This window comes from Emys orbicularis, chromosome 7 (assembly GCF_028017835.1).
Source record: "Emys orbicularis isolate rEmyOrb1 chromosome 7, rEmyOrb1.hap1, whole genome shotgun sequence".
In the NCBI taxonomy this organism is placed as follows: domain Eukaryota; kingdom Metazoa; phylum Chordata; order Testudines; family Emydidae; genus Emys; species Emys orbicularis.
The window spans coordinates 51,033,669-51,057,331 of NC_088689.1; the positions used below are offsets into that span (position 1 = coordinate 51,033,669).

The 23,663-nt window shown below is 41.2% G+C and overlaps 1 protein-coding gene across 2 annotated transcripts in view; it reads left to right on the plus strand.

The window, feature by feature from the left end:
• The window catches only part of ANK3 (ankyrin 3), a 305,045-nt gene that overhangs the window by 166,318 nt on the left and 115,064 nt on the right, over positions 1 to 23,663 (plus strand). For both annotated transcript variants that reach the window (XM_065407161.1, XM_065407162.1), the window contains exons 14-18: positions 633 to 830; positions 1,713 to 1,811; positions 2,589 to 2,687; positions 9,769 to 9,966; positions 14,088 to 14,186. In XM_065407161.1, coding sequence (XP_065263233.1) covers positions 633 to 830; positions 1,713 to 1,811; positions 2,589 to 2,687; positions 9,769 to 9,966; positions 14,088 to 14,186 — 693 coding nt within the window. The remainder of the gene's footprint in view (positions 1 to 632; positions 831 to 1,712; positions 1,812 to 2,588; positions 2,688 to 9,768; positions 9,967 to 14,087; positions 14,187 to 23,663) is intronic.

Genomic DNA, 23,663 nt, shown 5'->3' on the forward strand with positions numbered 1-23,663 from the left:
GCTCACTTCTAAATAAACATAAAAGATGTGTTTTAATACATAAAATAAGGAAATTAAGTGCCAAGGATTCTCACTCCATCCCAAACTCCTTCTGGTGTGATTAGATATTGCAGGAGGTCATAGAACAGGTTAAGGTCTTTGGACTAGATTTGTAAAGGTATTTAGATGCATAGTGGGGTTTTCAAAAGCATCTAGGCGCCAAAAATTCATTGATTTCATTGGGTGTTAGCTGCCTAGATGCTTTCGAAAATCCCACTAAGTGCCTAAATACCTCTATAAATCCGGTCAAGGGACAGCTCTAAATCCACTGTAGCTTTGATGAGGCCCTTAGTACAATATGGCCTGCAATATAATTTCATGGTAAAATGATGCAATGCAGGGACAGATTGAGAAACTTGAATACCTTATTTTCTGTTCTTGATCACATTGTGTGTGGGAAACATTTTCTGTAACAAAGCACCTTCAGGCACTACATCCCTTAATCATATGACAGAGAGGAAAAACAGCATGGACTATTTAGTAGTTTTAGCCTTGATAGAATTAATAGTCATTTACAGTTGCATAACAACAACATCTCAGCAAATAATGTCCTTATGCAGACTGTACTGTATTCCTGTCATCTTTATATTTAGGATGACCAAACGCCACTACACATTTCTGCCCGATTGGGAAAAGCTGATATAGTGCAGCAGTTGTTACAGCAAGGAGCATCTCCGAATGCAGCCACTACTTCTGGGTATACACCACTACATCTTGCTGCTCGAGAGGGACATGAAGATGTAGCCTCAGTTCTTTTGGATCATGGTGCATCTTTAGCTATAATTACAAAGGTAAGGGAGTTGTAGAAGTGATCGCTCAAATGCTTTAAAAGGTTTTGGCTTAGTTGCCAGTGAATTTGGTGCCGGAGTCACATGTGCATACCAAGTGACATAGGAATTAACTACATTCTATTATCCAGGAGGATAAAGATAACATGTTTTCACTTCTATGCTTGATTTATAACATAGCCTAGTGATAAAAACATATTGATTTTTTTTTTAGTGTCACAGCTCAATTGTTCTCATGGATATCTGTAATCTGCTTTGATAGACTTGTCTAATTTTTAAAGACTAAGCTCAGCACATTTGTCTAGCAATGCCTATCGTGTGTGATGAACATTAGCTGGCATAAGTGCAACATGAACTCCAGAGATAGAATACTAATTTCTAGGTTGTTTACCATAAGACAAAAACATTTCTACTCTTCCAAACAACAAAATGTCTGCCCTTTTCCAGGCAAACTATGGGCATGATTCCATTTGGGTGTATATTGATTTCATAGTGAAAGGAGTGCACAGCTGAAATTTTCACCAAGTGGCATAGATATGAGTGCTTTCCAAACCATGTCCGGGACCACTGGTGACCAATGAAGCACTTGCTGGTTGTCAGTGGAAAGCTACTCTGATTACATAGTTGGCTGCTGCTCCTTGTTTCCAGCTGCTTCAATGGGTGTCTGGGCTTTTCCCTGCAAAGAACCACCTCCAGGCCCATGAAGGTATCTGGAAACAAAGAAGAGACAGACTAGCTGCACCTACTGTGGTTAACAGCTATGTAAGAGAAGGAAAGGAAACAAGAAGTAACGTGATAGGCCAGAGCCACCTGTGTGACTGGAACTGCCAGACACCTCTGGGAGAGGATTGTCCAAGGCCATCATGTAGCCTTTTTCTCTTACAGAAAGGGTTTACTCCTCTGCATGTAGCTGCAAAATATGGAAAAATTGAAGTAGCCAACCTTCTGCTTCAGAAGAATGCATCTCCAGATGCTGCTGGAAAGGTAGGACAGAAAAGGCCACTGCCCACTTTCATGTACATACCCATGTACCATAATACCATAGCAGCTACTTACTATCACACAAGCACTTGCTAATATCCACTGCCACAATTTTGGGTTTAATTGAAATCTTCTGTTCATCATCGTATAGCTATATCCCAGTAAGGTCAGCATCCCATGAGAAATAGATTTTAACATCATTAGGGCAATACTGTCATTTCTTTCATGTGTCCACCCAGGGAAATAAGAAAGTGTAAAGCGCTTCCTGACTTCCCTGCTCAGCCAGAGCACAGGGAAGAGATCGGGGGACAGGACTCTGCTCTCCCGTCCCCCATGCTGGTGAGCAGGGAACTGGAGGAGCCAAGGGTTCACAACGCGACAGTGCTGAGCCAGCATGAACAGGAAAATCGAATGGATCAATAGTGGTTTACTTACACCCTTGGGCAAAGGGAAATTAGGACAGGAGCTGTGATTCAAAGTGCCAATTCCTTTCCTGGTCTGCTCCTGGGGCAGTCAGATATGTTCTTCCCCTTCCCTCTGACCCTGGGCAAAGTCACAATCTTACCCTAAATAAGGGTGTGAACAGGGTGTTCACAGACAAGGAACAGCTTTTGTCTCTTCTAATGTGTGTTGTCTCAAAAGTTAATGGAGAGTTTGGAGACAGAAATGAATAATATCACTGTGTTCTCACCGTATCTAGTTTAACCTAATTCTCTGCACTCCTGCGTTTTCACTGATGGTAGTTATAACAATGCTTGTTTGTTCTGCATGTGTTTTTAGAGTGGTTTAACTCCACTCCACGTAGCTGCACACTACGATAATCAGAAAGTGGCACTTCTGCTCTTGGACCAGGGAGCTTCACCTCACGCATCTGCAAAGGTACAAATGTTGGTCACTGCAAGGGAACAGCAGATATGCTTTTGATATAATTTTTTCTCTGTTCTGTCTCAGCATTATTCATTATGGCTTCCAGTTACAGTGCACCCTGTTGACCCTGTTCATTAATGTTTTTCATCCACATAGGGATCTGTAGGCTGGTAGAATGACTCAGTGGAGGGGGAAAAAAGCGGCAACCAACAAGGTCTTTCCCCCCAAAGGATAGTGTTTGTAACAAGGAAGTAGAATTAGTTAACAGAGTAGAATCCCCACCCCCACCCAGCTTGGGTTTCAGTCAGGTCCCATGACTACTGAGTATGGAGCCCATCTTGCCTCCCACTACGCATTCTCCCTAACACTGTCTCACATGCGACCACCTTTATGTCCCTTCCCCTTAGCATCTGTGCTAAGGTAGATGGGGGGAAATGAGCTGGGGTTAACTCCCTGTTCAGCAGACACCAAGTAATAGCCCTGCACTTTGTCACAGCATCCTTTTAGGAAAACACGTTAGGATGGGATTTGTCAGTTTGAGCATTAGTATTCTTCATAAGCATTTCTGAAGCACTGCAAATGGATCTCATTACAGTATTTAGAAATAGAAAAACATAGCCACAGCCCTGAACAGATTGCAATTTAATGTAGACAGGACAGGACAAAACAAAACACAGCACAAGAATTCAGGTGTGTGGGGGGGGGGGGGGGGGAGCACCGGGGGAGCATGGGAGTGATATAGAGAGAGCAACATCTGCATAAATGAGCCTAAAAATATTGATATATGAATATAAAACTTAAAAAGGGGTGTGGGAAGTCCAATGTGCCTGAATCCATGATGGGCTCTTCTGAATATCCCACAGCATCCCCTGGACTCAGAAAGCCCAGGATAACGCAGTTTTCTACATCTACCATTTATCACCAGTGTGTCAACATCAGTAAATAAAACAGGCCTGAAGCATGCTTGGATACGATGGTGATGGGCATAGTCCTAAACAGCATCCCAAACAACAAATATTGAAGATGAAGATTGTGTGCAGAGGCCAAAATCATATATGCACAAACTACACCTCTTGATTGTCTTCCTCTGCAGTGGGACCAAATGCAGACATGACACACAAAGTCTTTCTGCATGGCTAAAGAGGAGACAGATCACAGAGGGAAATGTAGTCTCTTATATATCATATTTCATTGACATTGACTCCCACATGCCCCCTCATAGCCTCAAGGTGGCCCTGCAAGCAGCCCCCTGCCTCAGTGTCACCTTTGAGGGGCTTCTTCAGTAATGCATGCAACAGATCAGTTTCGCAGGCCCTTCAGCCAGGATTCTATTTATTTTCCAAGAAACACAAACCAGAAAGAAAACAACAACATAAAGCAAGTTCCAGATTTCTCTGCTGGAGCCTGCTTGCTTCCAGCAGCCTTTGTACTCCATTCTGGTCTGTCTGAGCACCAGCACACACACAAACACACTGTCCTCTCTACAGCTTCCTGCTGCCCTCAAGAGGGGAATCAGCTGGTCCCTGCTCAGGTGTTCCTCCTGAGTAACCAGGGTTGGCTGGCCGTCTATCCCTTAAGGGGCAACCCACCTTGTTCAGTCACATAATGTGAAGTGCATGAGGGAAGTGAAGTTAAATAAACAGAGAAACAACGGTAAAGCCAAAAATCAATAACTTTTATAGAGATGTGCCAACACAATGCCCCAGGAAGCGAACTGGGGTGATCTCTGATTTTTTTCCATCCCAGCACAGTGATTTTAAATGCAGCAGTGAAAGAAACGTCCTTCTGCAGGTGACTAGAAGCTACTGACCTAGTTTTTGCTGAAAGAAACATAACTGTCATAGAGCATGGCTCTCCCATATGGTCAGGGACTGTGGCTTCACCAAATGCCAAGAGCTTCTGAAGCCCAAACCAAAATGATAAAATTACAGCATAGAGATAACCAGAGTCTCATATTCTGACACCTCATTCACACATCTGTAACCAAATGGGTTAGCAGCTGCCACTTGTGGTTTTTGGTGCTAGCTGAAAGGCTTCTTAAAACACAACATTTGTTAGTAGTTTACAGCAAGTGAACCACAGCAACACACTGAGTTGAGCATAAATACTAACTGAAATTAACAATAGCATGTTATGGCCTTTGGCGATACGCTGTGCAGTCAACTAATAGATGATGTGATCATGGGGCAGATGAACTCCCATTCCTTTTGTAAATTCAGTCTGATAAATAAATGTGTAATGTCGTATAGATCATCATTAGTACCACAATCAGCTTCTTCAACAATTGTTTTTTAGCCCTGCTGTACCTCTTTAATATTGACCTTTTGACTGGCCCATCAGACTGGCATTACAATATTCACTTCAAAAAGTGAGCTGTGAAAGAGCGAATTAGTTGTAGTCCCAGACCCCTGGTGCAACTGAAAACTGGGATGGACAGTTAATGCTGACATTGCTGTATTTTGCTCTATGCCTATTTCTTTTTACAGTGTTCATCTTGGTCTTAGATAGCAGCAGTTAATTTGAGTTCACTATCCATTTTGCAATCCTTGTCCTTAATTCTCCTCTCTAGTTTTCAGTTGCCATCTCTGTCTACCCTTACACTCATCCCTTGTTTTTTCCTGTTACAGTCAGAATAATCAAACACTTCCCCCTGAACATCTCCCATCCCCTGTAAGTCTATTTATTGTGATAGTCGGGTCCTTATCATGAGGAAAAGATGCAGATTGAAAGTGAGCTGAATTTTTACTTGGATTTTCAGCTCTTTATTTGCGTACTCTTGGCGACTTACAACTTTCAGTTTCACTGAGTAAAATACAGTTATGAACATATGAAAATGCATTTGCAAAAAAGTAAACTCTGCCTTTTTGCAAGATGTACAAAATGCACTGGTTTTCCTTCACATGTTAGAGGCTGGACTTACTTGTGAAGCTGTCAGGCACATATCAGATGTATTTTCAGCTTTTCTATATGTTTCTCTTGTGCTGAAAGTTCTTTTTACTCTTTTAAGAATGTGAACTATTTTTCAAATGAAAATAGAATTTATTAACTCTGTACTTCCTTTTATTTATGTATTGCCTCTGTGTCAGAAGCTTGGCTTCGTAGGGGGCATGTAGCCAATGGCTAGGAGTATGCACATGCTTTTGTGCTCAGTTCCATAGCTAGACTTAGAAAGTTCACTTTTATGTTTGGCATCAGACTGAGCTGGATGGCCTTGATGGGGTTGGAGAGAAAGGAAACAGTTCTTTCTCTTTGGTCAGAGGGATTGTAAACTGTACTCAGCCAATATTTGATCTGAAGGCTAGTTGCCTTCAGACAATAGTAATATGGTCTTTCCACTCCCTCCCTGCTCAGTGGCGCTAGCTCACTAAAGTCAGAAAAAGATATTTTTTCACAGACAGTAGTTTTTGGTCCTATGGCTAGGAACCAAGTTAAAGAACCTGGTTTACATTCAATTTAAACAAGATCTCAGCTAAACCAGTGTCTAAAACAGTTTCCAACAGCCAGTGTGGAAAAGCTAAAACTGGTTAGAACAGTACTGAAAACTTGTGTTCTACCATCAACCCTGTCTGCAATGACTGATCAAACATATTTGAAACAAGTTTAGCTAGAAATGTGAATGAATGGACTTTCATGCATAATACCTCTATATTATAGGTGGGGTTGGTGGCATCACCTATTATAGGGTTGCCTATACGTCCCATTGTAATCCCTTGTTTTCAGTTGCTTATAACTTTGCTAAACTAAACATTTGAGTTAAAATGTTCCATGGATGAATGGAATGGATTCTATTCCTGCCTTTCCTACAGAGTTTCTATGTGATACTAGACAAGTCATTTAAACCAAACATTTTGCAGGTGGTCACTAATTGTGTTTTCCTCATTTTATGAGTGTCCAACTTGAGACCCTGAGATCTGATTGGCAGAAGTGCAGAGCACTCACAGCTGTAACTGTGGGACTGTGCTTTGAACACACAAAGTGATAAGTGCTCTGAAAAATTAGGGTCTAAGCATCTCAGATAAAGTACCCAACATCAGGTACTTTTGACCTTTAATCTCTCTGTGCTTCAGCTTCCCATCTATAAAATGTGGATAATATCACCCATTCACTTTATAGGCGTGTTGTGAAAATACATTCATTAATGTTTCTGAAGCACTCTGGTAGTATAGTGATGAGCACCATAGAAAAGCCCAGGAGGAAATTAATAATTCTATTTTCAGGGTTTGAATAGTGTAGAACAAATAATGCACTGAGCCCACATATTGAACAGTGAGGATAAAATAAAATATTGAATGGCTGCTCATAGAGTGAGCACCATACATTCTGTTTACTGAATGAGGCAGGTGTCCTGTGGAAAAAATAATGTATGAGCATGTAATTAAAGACTGTATTATACTGCATATGCACAACGGGGACAAATTAAGGTTGCAAAGGCAACCTTTGACTTGACAAGTAAAGTTCTTTTAACATAATTTTTCTGTTGGCATGTATGTGTAGAGGTTCCTAGACCAGTGTACTTCAGTGTTCTGGAAGGGCACAGTCTTACACTGAGAACCATGCAGGCAGACTCTTGTGCTCGTGAGGAGTCTCTTCGACTTCACAAGGGCTCCATGTGGGTACTGTAGTCCATCCATCTAGATCCATTTGCAGGATCTGACCCTTAATGTCACAGATTTCAATACATCCAGAATTAGTGCTGTCTCTTTTCTGGGTTAATGCTAACAAAACACTGGTGTAACCATGCATGCTCCTATGTGTTCCTTGTTCCTGCTTGCATCGCCACACCACAGTCAGTACCTTAGTTCCCGTTGAGTACTGCTCAGCTACCCCTGGAGGCACAAGCTCAAAGAGCGGATTCACCTACAGAGGATATGCAGTTTTCAGCCACAAGAGGACTGACTCTGACCTGCTCATTAGGACAGGCAATCTCATACCCCTAGGAAGAGCTGAAGCTGTGAAGGGCAAATAGGTAGGATACAGGCAAAAATACAGGAGTTTAAAAATATCTTTTTTTGTCTTTGTTATCTCAGCAGCACACAGCAGGAAGTGGAGTGGGTTTCATCATGGTGTGGGAGGAAGGCATCTTATTTCCATACACAATGGACAGTTTCTGCCTTTGAGTATATCCTTCAATCACTTCCCCCAAGGAAATTATGAGAGATCAGGAGATCTAGTGGGAGTGGGGAAACAAGTCAAGCATGGGTGCCACTGTGTGAGAGGGTAGATTTAGTGAGTTTCTGGCAGTTGTTCTTCCACTGTTTAAGGGGAAAAGGTTCTTCCACTACCTGAAAAGGGGAGTTGGGTCCTATTTTACGTTGGGTTTGTTTCCAAAGCTGTTAGGGGTTCAGGCCCATGTAGTTTGGAATATTCATGGTACTTGCTATATGGTTCCATCCAGCTGGAATCCCACTTCTTTAAAAGCGCGCGCACACACACACACACACACACACACACACACACACACTCACTCACTCACTCACTCTCTTTTCCAATGGTTTTAAAATTAAGATTCACACACTATTTCTAGAAGAATAACAGGACCAGGTGCAATAAGCATCATAGTCAGTATCCAAAGGCTGGCCATGCCCCTGACCAGTGTGTTACCCATGGTTCTTAAATCTGTTTAGCTGACTTAGGCTATGTCTACACTACGGACATACAGCTGTATGGTCGCCTGTGTAGCCACTCTATGCCAGCAGGAGAGAGCTCTCCCACCAGCATAATTAAAGATCTCCAAACAACAAGCAGTAGCTATGTCAGCGGGAGACACTCGCTTTTGTCGGTGAAACTTATTCTTGATCAGGGGTGTGAAAAAACACACAAAAGTTTTGTTGACAAAAGTGCTAGTGTAGACAAAGCCTCACACACATTGATTTTAATAAATGCTTAAAGAAACTTAGGACTTGTCTTCATGGATAGTTAGTGCATAGCAAGCTGGGGTGTGAAAGTACAGCGCACTAGCCTGTCCCACACTAAAGGTATGTCTACACAGCAATTAAACACCACAGCTGACCCGTGTCAGCTGACTCAGGCTTGGGCTGTGGGGCTGTTTAATTACTGTGTAGATGCTCTGACTCCAGCCTGAGCCTGAACATCTACACAGCAATTAAACAGCTGTGCAGCCTGAGCCCTGCAAGCCTGAGTCAGCTGACCCAGGCCAGCCGCAGATGTTTAATTGCTGTGTAGACATACCCGTAAATGTCTGTGTGGAGCTTGTTACATTGCACTAAAAGGTAACGTGCCTTGAAACTGCTAAACTTTTAGTACATGGTAGTAGTGTCCTCACAGCCACTTAGTGTGCTGTATAACTAGCCACATAGACAAGCCCTTTGTGCGTAAAACAAATTGCAGGTTTTTTGCTAAATCCTGTCCTTCCTTTTGGAACTCTAAGATTATTCTGTACAGTTGAAATTGAATTTGATACTCAGAAATGAACTTATTAGAAATACCTGGATGCACAGATTAGAAAGAAGGAAAGAGTTCAGGGATATGAAACCAGAAGTTCATATTGACATATCCTTTTCTGGCCCAAAATAGGATGTCTAAAACTGCCTCCCAACAAGATTAGGACAAACTTTGCAATAAAGTTTGTATTACAAGAAAGACTGACCCCAATTCTCATATATAATACTCTGGTTCACACCAAGAAATGGAAGAAAACAAACACTAACAGCTGTTCTGAGTGACTAAAGATGAACATGTATATAATAGCGAATCCCATCCCTTCTGTACATTACAGAGTTAATATGTACTTAGACCTTTAAGGAAAAGTAGCAAATAACTATGAAAGGTGTCTCAAACGGTTATGAAGTCTTTGTTTGTAGATTGCACTGCTCTATATTGGGGCTACATTTTCCACATTTAGAAAGTGCCATTCAAATTTCTTTCAATTCTCTTATTTACAGAGATGATTTTAAAATAGTTATTAAAGTTCTGATGTGTCGCTTTTTAATATGGTCAAATTTTAAGCTCATTCATGTCAGGACTGAATTTTTAGAACTGATCATTTAGGATAATAAAATCAAGTTTGTACAGAAAAGTAATTTACTGTGGTATTTCACAGATGAGCCTGTAATCAAATGTTTTATATTGACAGAATGGTTATACACCACTGCACATAGCTGCCAAGAAAAACCAGATGGATATAGCGACTACATTGCTTGAATATGGTGCTGATGCTAACGCTATTACCAGACAGGGTATTGCCCCTGTACATCTTGCATCCCAGGAAGGCCATGTGGACATGGTGTCATTGCTTCTTACTAGAAATGCTAATGTGAATCTTAGCAACAAGGTAAGTTTGCATTTATTTATTTATTTTTACACTCAGGGAAAAAAAAGGTAACTAATAAGAAAAGGGGCTAGCAAGTGAATTTTGCGTCATCTGATTCTATGGGATTTGAAATTTACAAGCTTTGACAAGTCAAACCAATCTAAGTACCTTCTTTGATAAAGTTAGCAGCCCAGTGGATGGGGGGAACTGTAGATGTGATACATCTTGGTTTTAGTAAGGCTTTTGACACAGTCCCACATGACATTTTCAGAAGCAAACTAGGGAAATATAGTCTAGATGAAATTACAGTAAGGTGGGTACAAAACTGGTTGACAGACAGTACTCAAAGAGTAGTTATCAATAGTTCGCTGTCAAACTGAGGGGATGTATCTAATGGGGTTCAGCATGGGTCTGTCCTGGATCTTGTATTATTCAATATTTTCATTAGTGACTTAAATAACAGAGTGGAGAATATGCCTATGAAATTTGCGGATGACACCAAGCTGGGAGGGGTTTTGAGGACAGAACAAAACAAATTCAAAAACTGAATTTGATAAACTGGAGAATTGGGCTGTCATCAACAAGATGACATTCAATAAAGTGCATGTGCAAAGTACTACACTTAGGAAGAAAAAATCAAATGCACAACTACAAAATGGGGAATAACTGGTAAGTGGTTTATAGTGGGTCACAAATTGAATATGAGTCAACAATATGATGCAGTTGCAAATAAGGCTAATATAATTTTGGGGTGTATAAGCAGGAGTGTCGTATATAAGACATGGGAGGTAATTGTCCCATTCTACTCAGCTCTGGTGAGGCCTCAGCTGGAGTACTGTGTCCAGTTCTGGGCCCCACTCTTTAGGAATTGTGTGGACTAAGTGGAGATTCTAGAGGAGAGCAACAGAAATGACAAGGTTGGGTTTTCTAAACCTTTTAAGAGGAAAGATTAAAAAAAAGGGGTATATTTAGTCTTGAGAAAGGAAGATTGAGGGGGGGAACTGATAACTGTCTTCAAATATATAAAGGGCTGTTATAAAGATGATGGTGAGCAATTGTTCTCCATGTGCACTGAAGGCAGGACAAGGAGCAATTGGCTTAATGTGTTGCAAGGGAGATTTGGGTTAGATATTAGGAAAAACTTTGTAACTATAAGGATGGTTAAGCAGTGGAATAGGTTACCAAGGTAGGTTGTGGAATCCCCACCATTGGAGGTTTTGAAGAATAAGTTGAACAAACACTTGTCATGGGTGGTCTAAATTGACTTGGTCCTGCCTCAGCACAGGGGACTGGACTATATGACTCGAGGTTCCTTCCAGCCCTACATTTCTATGATTCTATGTAAAGCACATAGGTGTTTGAATTGGTCATCATTTCTTCTGGTAGAAAATAGAACATAGTAATGGCCATATTAGATCAGACCAATTGTCCATTTTTCTGGAATCCTGTCTTTGACATTCTCCAGTACCAGATGCTTCATATGAATATGTAAACCCTCCCCTTCTCCCCTGTAATGGACAATTCTGTTGTAACATGCCTATTGGGGAAGTTTCTTCTTAACTCCAGGCTATTTGTGGGCTTGACTCCCGCCATTTTAGCAGATCTATACATGTGCCTCCCATTAAGCAGTGGTAGCCCCTAACTTTGTAAAGAGAAGTTGATTTTTTATGGGCTATCAGCAGTATGGTTGTCTGAGATTTTGTTCTTAATGTAAGTGATTCCACTTCCCCTGGGGCATTCCATTATAGCATTGCGACTTTCCACATGCTTTCTCTTGGGAATTGGAAAGGAAGTGTTTATACATCTGCCAAAGGGTTTATAGGCTGTTAAGTCTGCTCAGTGATAATGTCTACAGTAAATGTGCATCCCTAATTCCCTAGATGCCCTCATCTCCATCAGTGTAATTGTACAGTGTGGTTTCTGTATGAATTTATCTGACAAGATTAGGAAGGTGAGAGTGAGAAATTTCTCACAAAAATCGTTCCTTGCTCTCGGCAGGTGGAATGGCTCAGTGTCCTCTGAGTCTCTGGGTGTGCTTCATATGACACTTGGAAGCCTATGCTTCATTTCTCCTATTCTAACCTTAAAACTATTCATGGTCCTTCATTAGCATCTATGGCTACCCCTAAATGCAGATGCTGGCTTTTATGTGGTGACACACTGTACCTCAAAATAACACCTTGTACCCTCATATTCACCACTTGTATATGGTTATGATATATTTTGTACAAAGTATGCCTTGTGAGGTATCATTTGAAAAGTCATAATCTGTTACGTATTACTGTCCTGTTAACGTGTGTACCATCATAATATATGGAGTTATGAGATTTTGCTGTATGTTTGTTACTGAAACATGTGAGTCTGGGGAATGTCCACAGACTAGCTCTTTAGAAATAACAATAACTATAAACAAAGAACTGTCACCTCAAGCTGCACGTATACAGAAGGTGCAAGCAAGAATTTGCAATTCATATGAAGAACTGAGTGCAGAGCACATAAGCAATGGGGCTGCCTGACCCCATGACACAGCAAGGACTTTTCCAATAAAAAGGGTCAAGATATAAAAAGGGGGAACAAAGGCCCCTGGCCACCTCTCTTCCCCCACCTGTTCTGAAGGCACCAAGATTGTTTGGAAGACAGAAACATCATTGAACTGGGGGGAGGGATCCTAACTGGAAAACTTTCCAGTTAGCACAGACTGCTGTAAGCTTTTGGGTAAGAGAAACCTTATTGCTTCACATTTGACGTAGCTTGGTAAAGTTTAGGAATTAGACTGCAATTTTATCATTTTATTTCTTTTTGTAACCAATTCTGACCTTTTATGCCTATACCAGTTATAATCAGTAAAAATCTGTCTTTCTGTAGTTAATAAACTTATTTTGATGTTTTATCTAAGCCAGTGTGTTTTTGGCTGAAGGGCTTGGGGAATCTACTCAGGTTAACAAGGGCTGGTGCATATTCATTTTCTTTGCTAAAATGACAGAATTTATGAGCTTGGATTGCTTAATAAGTTACTGAGCAGTTCAAAACGGTACATGTCTGGGTTGCAAGGCTGGGACTGGGGATATGCAGGTGTCACCCTGTATGTAATTCAAGAGTGGCTGGGCATAGCATTCTGGTATTTGTCTGGGGTGACTTGCATGCTAGGGGCTGGGGTGACTGGGCAGAGTGGCAGCTCACACAGCAAAACAGGGCCTAGTGCACATGAGGCTGGAGAGTTAAGGGGGCACAACAATCCACCAGTTCAGGTTGTACTCTGGGGCATGTCACATTGGTGCTGCGAGCAGGGTGAAATGCACAGCCTGTTGTACTGAGTGAGATTTGCACTTCATACACTGGTGTAGTGATTTTAAGTGAGACTTTGTGTGATGGCTGAATACAATCAAGAAAAGATTACACTTTTATTATTTTCTGTTTGATTATTTTGGGTAAGGGAAATAAGAGCAGAAAAAGCATAAAGATGAGAGAGAGAGCGAAGCAGTTACAAAGTTAGAGCTGTACCGATTGCAGGTAGCAGAAAAAGAGAGAGAACATCAGAGAACCTTGGAGCTAAAGCAACTGGAGGTGGAAGCCCATCAATGAGCCCTGAAAGAGAAGGAAATAACAGCTGACATAGAACAGCACATCAGTGTGCCTTGGAACTGAAACAAGAAGAAGCCTACTTACACATTCATTTTCATATATAAGAGAACACTGTAAATAGCAGAATTTAAATCTGAGTGAGTGAGTGTTGCTCCTAGAAAACTGGCAGGAGTGTAAACAATTGTTTGATGTTTCTTTTAATCTCATTCATATCAGGAGAGTGAAATCGCCAGGAGAAAATAACCTTGAGCTTTTGTGTTAAAAACCTGAAGTATAATATCTGCTCCATATTTAATACTACATAAAATAATGTTCCTTGTATAATTGCTGTACCTTGTATAGGAAACACTAGCTTGCTGTGTATTTGATGCTTTTAAATTGTAGTGTCTTGTAATTGAACAAATTTAAACAGTAAACAGATAGACAAATTCTGCCCTCATTTATAAGCTGCAACCTCATTGAGATCAGTACAATTGTATAAGTTACTGAGGAAAGAATTTGGCTCATAATGTTAATATGACTCCTCTGCAAGATGATCATTTGTTGCCCCTAATTTACAGAGTGGACTGACACCACTTCACCTGGCTGCTCAAGAGGACAAAGTCAATGTGGCAGAGGTTCTTGTTAATCAAGGGGCTGTTGTTGATGCACCAACAAAGGTAAGATTAATCAACACTAACTAATGTGTAAATATACCTGAAGAAAAAAATAGAGAAAATACATTATACCCACCTAATGGAAGTGTTTAAAGTCTGTAAGTCCGATTCACCACAACAATACTCCGGGTTTATACTAGTGTAACTGCAGTGATATCAATGGACTTACATTGGCATGAAACTGAATCAGCCCCTGTGAATAACCAATTAGAAAATATACTTCTGAACACTTAAGATCATATATTCACTGTTATCCAACTTTCCTTTACATAGAAAGGACAGTCTGTGGGCAGTATGTTTATTTTTGCAATCTTGTCTGATGTTTGGATCAGTTTTGATTTAATTCCATTATATTGTTGTGTTTTCACTGAAGAAAGTAGGCATCCAGTAGGATTGGACTGCATTCTTCATTTAAGCAAACTCGCATAAATGCCAGAGCTTCCACTATCTTGTTTTTCACCGTGTAATACAGTCCCTTAGCACCCATTAGTGTTCTTTGGTGTGTACTACATGTACTCACTCCTCTATCCAACTGGCATTTAAAAAAATAACAACAAAATGGTTCTTTAAAGTGTCTTAGGTATCATTGTAAAAGCACTCTTTCAGAAGAGCTGTGTTTCAAGCAACATAAACAAAGTAAAAACAAATTAGGCACTCCTGATTATTGGAAATGTTGTGTCCCTTATTATGAGTTCTTGTAAAGAGTAATAGACAGTCACCAATGAAATGGAAGTCTTCCGCTTATCCTGAGCTAAATACTGAATAATGTAACCTTCCATAAACTATTCTTTGAGTATTACCAACACTGGCCTGCTGTAGGATGACCATATGTCTCCTCCCCACCCTGCGCGAGCTCAGGGCACCCGGGCTCTCTCTCCCCCACCATGTTACATGCACGCAGGGGGCGGGGAGCTCTGTCCTCCTGCTGCGCTGGCTCCTCCACGGCATGTTTGGCCAGCCTCCCTGGCAGCCAGGCCCAGGCGGGGAGCAGGACGGAGCTGTTCCTGGTTGCTGCTCTGTGCAGCATAGCCAGCTACCTGGGGGAGAGCCTGGCTGGGAAGGGGTGGCAGCAGCAGCCCGCTCCCTGCCCGGGCTTGGCTTCTGGGGACAGAGGCTGACTCTAAGCATGCTGTGTGGTGGGGGGGAGGTGGGAGGAGGGCTCCGTCTCACTCGGCCATTGTCCCTGGAAGCTAAGCCTGGACAGGAGGCAGCCCGATGCTGCAGTCAGGTGTTCTCCCAGACAGCTGCTGGACCGCACCAGGGAGTGTACCAGCAGGGCTGGAAGAGGCTCTAGCCCCGCCCTTTCCGCTCTGGCTCTGGCCCCACCCCTTCCGCTCCCTACCTGGGCGGCTGCTGGGGGGGGCACTTGACCCTGCATACCCCCCAACACGTCTCTACAAAATGGTGTCCTCCAGGTGTGTGCAGGAGCCAGTCCTGGGGCATGCAATGCATGTATTGCATACATGGACAACACACCACTGTCTATAAGATATTCTGGCCAGACATGACCACCACTAGAATAGGGGGAACCTTCTAAGTAAGTAATATATGTATTCTAATATTAATTAATTTTTACAAGAAATATTTATCCATCATGAGTTCATGACTCACTCAGTCTTCAGGCCAGAATTCCGTTCCTCAAATCCCCCAAAGTTCACTTCAAACCTGCTTCTCCAGTCAACTCTATACATTTGATGGGTCCACAACAGACCATCAGTATACCATCATCTCCATATTCTATTGATACATTCTTTGGGGGAGGGGAGGAACCAAACCATTATTTCCTATGACTTATGGGCATATAGGCAGATCCTATATGTGATAGTGAAGCAACTGATTATAAGTCATGGCAAAGGGAAAAGTTTTCAGGCCTGATTCACCACTGTGTTACTTCAATCTTTTATGCTACGGTAACTCCACTGATTTCAGTACAGTAGTTACTCTGGAGTTAAACTGGAGTAATCCCATTGAAATCAGTGAAGTTATTCCATTTTTATATTTGTGCAACACAGTGATAAATCAGGTCCACAGTCTGCAGCCACTACTTCACAGGTGAAACTCTATTCAGCTATCTATGAGATGCCCAGCAGCAGCTTCACTTTCCCTGGTCATTCACTGCAGATCCCTCAAGGCTCTCACTTTGTCCTCTTGGAGATGGATCTCACCTGGTGTTGAATCTTTCTGTAATCTGAAGTAGCTCAGTAACATTGTAGGACCTGCTGTCTTCACTTAATTAAAAGCAATGTCTAAACTGCACGCTAACCCCTAAACCGTACGTATTAATGTCTGCATTCCCCCTACCCCCATAGTCCTACAAACAGGAAGTAGTCTAAGTAGTGCACTGTCAGTGGAATCCCTGTCTGCCAATTCAATGGCCACTCCAGGAAAGACCTGAATTTCTTAACTGCAGCACTGAAAATGAACCTGGTCAGTAGATAAAATTATCCAAAAGGAAAGAAAACTTAGTATCACATTTACTTGTCATGTTGTCTGTAACAGGTCCATAGCATGTTCAAAGGACTAGTAAATCACTGAACATTCATCCAGATCAATAACTGTGTTCACTGGTAGTGAATAGGTGGTTGTTACACATGCCCTTCTGGGAGACCACATCTCAGTGGTAGAGGAAATCCTCAGGTGTGGCCTGGGGCAGGAACTCAATGTTCAATAGCCAAGAGAAGTCCCAGTGCACTGCATTTTATCTTTCTGCATTTTTATCCACGTATCTAAGCAGAACAGTCATTTTTGGAGTCGCATTTCACATACAAGGCTAATTTAAATTATTAATGCTGAGGCCCAATTATCCATAATGAGGAGCATCTTGGACTACTTCGCCTTGCTTCTACCATGTTAAGCCTTACTCTCCACTGCATGGGACCATTTGCCCCTTAGGGAGAACATTTCCACCTATTTTTCTTCCAGCACTTGATCTGAGCTGAATGAGTCAGGTGTGCGTGACACAGTTTCTTAATTGTTACATAAAACAGGGACATGGAGGCAAGATTGCCAGGCTCTGGATAGCAGGCCAGACTCTGGTAATCTGAGGACACCACTCTGCCAAAAACCACTTGCTGCAGCCACTGTTGTAGGAAGACGTGTGAGAATCTGTATCCTCTATTTTATCATGGACCACAGTTTCTGGAGAAACCATGATGATCTGAGTTTATAATGCAAGACCTGACAAACTCTTTACTGCAGTAGGAAACACGCTTCCCCTAGCCCCCTTCTGTAATAACTACCTGGCCCCTTCTCTTCGTATTCTATCCAGGTAGCAACTGGGCTATTGACTCAAAAAACAGAGTGATACTATTATCACTCAATTACAATATTCATAGCAGGAGAAAGAATACTTAATATTTTATCAGTGTCATTTAACTTCATGTGTAGCCACAGGTGAGCTATCATTTTCCTCCTCAGGAATATTATCATCTTTAATCATCATTTATACATCTCTGTAAGCCAACATAGTACTTTACAAACATATATTGCTTGATGCTGCAATCTTTATTCTTGTGAGTACTTCCTATTTATGTACCTGTGAACTTGGACACTGGGACTGCTCAAATGAGTGAGGAATACTCAGAGGACTACAAAGGAAGGGAAGATTGGGCCGAGACGCGTTTTCTGCTTCAAAGGAATAGTAAGGAAGAATAGTTTTGCCACTGCAGGACTTGCTGAGTGAAATTTTCTGGCATTTGTTATGTGTCAGAATAATTGATTGTAGTCTGGTCTGACCTAAAATCTATGAACAGTCTCAGAAGTACTATTAGACCTAAATATCATATGCAGTTCAATTATAAGTCTTCAGGGTTTTTTTTGCTTAGGACTTTTTAATTGTATTTTGGAGGAAAATATGAAAGGAAAAATAGCCACTAGTTTTGCAGGCTGCACGTTGACAGTGTTCTGGGGTTCCTCTTCTGGTTCTGCAGCAACAATTAGCTAAACACATGCTAATCCCAGAGCTCTGATGACTTCACTCAAGGATGCTGGTGAATAAACAAAGCTGATTTGGCACAACAAAGCAATAGCGATGTTAGTGGAAGCTGGCTTTTTCTGTTTTTTAAGCATAGCTATGTTTACTCAAGCTCCACTGGACAGATGGGGGGAAAGTATTTACTTAAGTTCCGATAGAATCTCTATGGATAGCAATTCCGTGCTTGAATAATAACAGTATAGCAGTATCAGTATACTACCAACCACCTGACCAGGGTGGTGATGGTGATTGTGAAATGCTCCAGGAGATTATAGAGACTATAAAAATAGAAAACTCAATAATAATGGGGGATTTCAACTATCTCCATATTGACTGGGTATATATCACCTCAGGATGAGATGCAGAGATAAATTTTCTAGACACCATTAATGACTGCTTCTTGGAACAACTAGTCCTAGAACCCACAAGGGGAGAGGCAATTCTTGATTTAATCCTAAGTGGAGCACAGTATCTGGTCCAAGAAATAAATATAGCTGAACCTCTTGGTAATAGCGACTATAATGTAATTAAATTTAACATCCTTGTGGGATGGAAAATACCAAAGAGACCCACCACAGTAGCATTTAACTTCAGAAAGCGGAACTACATAGAAATGAGGAAGCTAGTTAAATGGAAATTAAAAGATACAGTCACAAGAGTGAAATGCATCCAGTGTGCATGGAAACTTTTATAAAACACCATAATAGAGGCTCAAATTAAATGTATGCTCTAAATAAATAAAAATAGTAAGAGGACCAAAAAAGTTCCCCCATGGCTAAACAACAGAGAAAAGAAGTGGCTAGAGACAAAAAGACATCCTTTAAAAATTGGAAATCAGATCCTACTGAGGAAAATAGAAAGAAGTATAAACTCTGGCAAGTCAAGTATAGAAGTATAATTAGGAAGGCCAAAAAAGAAATTGAAGAGTAAAGACACAGAAACTAATAGCAACATTTTTTAAAAGTAAATTAGATACAGGAAGCCTGCCAAATAATCAGTGGGGCCACTGGATGATTGAGGTGCTAAAGGAGCACTCAAGGAAGACAAGGCCATTTGCAGAGAAGCTATATTAATTCTTTGCATCGGTCTTCACTGCAGAGGGTGTGAGGGAGATTCCCACACCTGAGCTAGTCTTTTTAGGTGACAAATCTGAGGAACTGTCCCAGATTGAGATGACAGTAGAGGAGGGTTTGGAACAAATTGATAAACAGTAACAAGTCACCAAAAACATTTGGTATTCACCCAAGAGTTCTGAAGGAACTCAAATATGAAATTGCAGAACTACTAACTGTGGTATGTAGTCTTTCATTTAAATGAGCTTCTGTACCAGATAACTGGAGGATAGCTAATGTGATGCCAGTTTTTAAGAAAGGGTCCAGAAATGATCCTGGCAATTACAAGCCAGTAAGCCTAACTTCAGTACCAGGCAAATTAGTTAAAACTATAGTAAAGAACAGAATTATCAGGCATATAGTTGAACATGATTAGTTAGGGAAGAGTTTTTGTAAAGGGAAATCATGCCTCACCAATCTACTAGAATTCTTTGAGGGAGGTCAACAAATATGTGGACAAGGGTCATCTGGTGGATATAATGTACTTGGACTTTCAGAAAGCCTTTGACAAGATCCCTCAACAAAGGCTCTTAAGCAAAGTAGGAAGTCATGGGATAAGAGGGAAGGTCCTCTCATGGATCAGTAACTCATTACAAGATAGGAAACAAAGGGTAGTAATAAATGGTCAGTTTTCAGAATGGTCAGAGGTAAATAGTGATGTCCCCCCAAGGGTCTATATTGGGGACCAGTGCAGTTCAACATATTCATAAATGATCCGGAAAAATAGGTAAAATTTGCAGATGATACAAAATTACTCAAGATAGTTAATTCCAAAGCAGACTGTGAAGAGTTACAAAGAGATCTCACAAAACTAGGTGACTGGGCAACAAAATGGCAGATGAAATTCAATGGAGATAAATGCAAAGTAATGCACATTGGAAAACATAATCCCAACTATACATATAAAATGATGGGGTCTAAATTAGCTGTTACGACATAAGGAAGTGTCATTGGAGTCATTGTGGATAGTTCTCTGAAAACATCCGCTCAAATGTGCAGCAGTAATCAAAAAAGCTAACAGAATGTTAGGAACCATTAGGAAAGGGATAGATAATAAGACAGTAAATATCATAATGCCACTATATAAATCTATAGTACACCCACATCTTGAATACTGAGTGCAGTTCTTGTCAGCCCATCTCAAAAAAAGATATATTCGAATTGGAAAAGGTACTCAGAATGGCAACAAAAATAATTAAGGGTCTGGAGAAGCTTCCATATGAGGAGAGGGAAAAAAACACTGGAACTTTTCTGCTTGGAAAAGAGATGATTAAGGAGGGATATGATAGAGGGCTACAGAATCATGAATGGTGTGGAGAAAGTTAATCAAGAAGTGTTATTTACCCCTTCACATAATACAAGAACCAGGAGTCATCCAATGAAATAACTAGGCAGCATGTTTAAAACAAACAAAAGGAAGTACTGCTTGACACAGCGCACGGTCAACCTGCGGGGCTCATTGCCAGGAGATGTTGTGAAGGCCAAAACTCCAATGGATTCACAAAAGAATTAGATAAGTTCATCGGGGTTAGATCCTGCAACGGCTGTTAGCCAGGATGGTCAGGGATGCAAGCCCATATCCTGGGTGTGCTAAGCTTCTAATGTCCAGAAGCTGGGAGTGGATGTCAGGGGATCAATCACTCAATAATTGCCCTGTTCTGTTCATTCCACTGTCAGAAGACAGGATACTGGGTTATATAGACCACTGGTCTGACGCATTATGGCCATTCTTTTGTTATTATGTTCTTTAAAGGTAATGCAATGTAAAAATGGAAAACCGGTAAAGCACACATTTCAAAATACCCTTCAGAACATGAGGTTCCTTTAATAGTATATAAAAAAACCAAAATATGCTTGTTTAGACTATTTTCACCCCCACCTCCTTTGTCTTGTTTTTCTTCACCCTTCTTTCTGTATCTGAATATGCCTACACTGGAGCTGGGTGGAGATTTCTAGCTTGAATAGACATACCTGCTACACTAGCGCTAAAATTAGAAGTGTAGGTGCAGCAGTGCAAATAGTGAGAGGGGCTAGCCACCCTGGGTACAATCCCAAATGAAACCCTCGGTACATATTCAGGTGTTTAGCCACTCCTGCTGCTCACACCACTGTGTCTGCACTTATGTTTTTAGGTTCAATCAAAGCTAGCACAGGTATGTCTGCATGAGCTGCAAATAACACCTCCAGGTCTAATGTAGACATACCCTAAAACTTCTTCAAAACCTTGGATCTGTGTAGTTCACAGCCACCAGTGCACATTAGGAGTGATTCTTTAGAAGGCAGTGGAGTAAAACTAGTCCCAGCAGATCCAGTCCACACACACACACACACACACACACACACACACACACACACACACACACACACACACACACACACACACACACACACACACACACACACACACACACACACACACACACACACACACACACTTTGGAATCCCACAGCAAAAGCAGAATTTTTGTCATTTCCAGCCCCAGCAGCTTTTCTTTTCTGTGTTTGAATTGCTGGGAATGTAGGCCCTGAATCAGTAAGGTACCTGTGCCTGACTTTAGTAGCCACTGAAGTCAATTGAACCACTCCTGCTTATAGTTAGCTATATGGTTAAGAACCTTGCTGGATCAGGACCTTAAATCTAGACTTAGTGCTTGACAGTTTTTCCTTCAGTACTTACATTTCCAGATATATAATAACTGTGTTGATTACATATATATATTATCTTGTTTTCCTAGTACGGCCATAATGCTGAACACTGACAAGAGGGTGAATGCCCTTTTGAAGTTCATTATTATTTGGCTGTTGCACAGTGGCTAGTGTTGTTTTCATGTATAATTTACAGAGCTAGCCTGAGAAAATAAAACCAGATACTGGATTGCCCAAGGGATTGGTAATGGGATTCGGAGCTTTTCTCTCAGTGTTGCCTGGTTGAAGCTAGCACAGATCATTAGTTATTGAAAATTGTTACTGTGTGCTGGCTATTGGGCCCATGTGACAAAAATTGATTATCTCAATCTAGTTCCTGATTGGAAAGTATCCGGATAATAAAGCCAACACTAAAGTGGCAGTTATTTGTACCCTTGGTAGTATTCTTATCAAGGATTGAGAAATGATGGTGATCAACTACTCTCTTACTCCCTGAATTGGACCTTCCAGGTCAGGGCTGAGGCAAGACAGTGTGGGAAAAGTTGTACTGCCGATATACCTCTTTTGTTGCTAACTAAAAGTGTTCAGTACCTTTCACAAGCACGAAGACAAAAAAATCACAATTTTATTTTTAATTAAAATAATAAGCGATTTTAGTACTAGAAGGAAAAGGGAACAGAGATATAGTGGGATGTTGGAAAGAATGCTTGAAATACTTAATCACGGTTATTTAAATGTATCTTTGTTGCATATTATCTATCATATTATCAATTACTACCACAGTTTTTAGATGCATGTTAAACTGTCTAGTGGCCATTGCACTAGAAATTTCCAACCCCCTCCCCCCCCCCCCCCCCCGCTTCATCGCCGCCCTCCAATAACATTAATAGTGGGCCTTTGCAAGATACTTTATGCAGTTAAACCTTGATTTAGTAAAGCACTTAAACATGCTTAAACTTAAAGATGTGCTTGTGTGCTTTGCTGAATCAAGGTCTTATTGGATTTGTGGTGTCTTGATCTAGAGGAGTTGTCAGCCTAATCAAAGACATCAGTGAAACTCTATTCAATTGTTCTCTGTTCATTTCTTAGCTCTCACTCTATCTTCAGTTTCTGACAGCAGCAGCAGAAAAAAACAGAGCAGCTTGAGAGTCAGCATGAAGAGAGAGATGCAATAATTCAAGCTGTTAGGATTTATGGTTACTACCAGGGCAAATGAAGGATATTGAAAAGATACCCACTACATGGGGCTTTTAATACTTTTCTCCTCCCAAAAAGGAGGGGGAATAGATGTATGTTTCAATACAGGGCCACCCAGAGGATTCAGGGGGCCCGGGGCAAAGCAATTTTGGGGGCCCCTTCCATAAAAAAAAGTTGCAATACCATAGAATACTATATTCTCGTGTGGGGCCCGGGGTCTGGGGCAAATTACCCCACTTGCCCCCCCCTCCCCCCCCCCCCCCCCCCCCCCCGGGCGGCCCTGTTTCAATACCATAATATAAAATTGAAAGTCCAATATTTCTGGGTTAATTTTTGGCATGTATTCTTGCTGCTTTTGAGAAGCACTTCCCATCTGTTAGCCCCCATGTTGCTGTCCATTCTTAAACTGACTAGAAGCAATGTAATTAATTGATTACCATGAGGTGACAAAATTAGGAGCTGCATTAAAAAAATCCTGATTTTCTGGAATAAAATATTATTTACTGGTAAGTCTGCTAAGTTCCAGGAAGCTTATGCCAGTAAATACTGGTT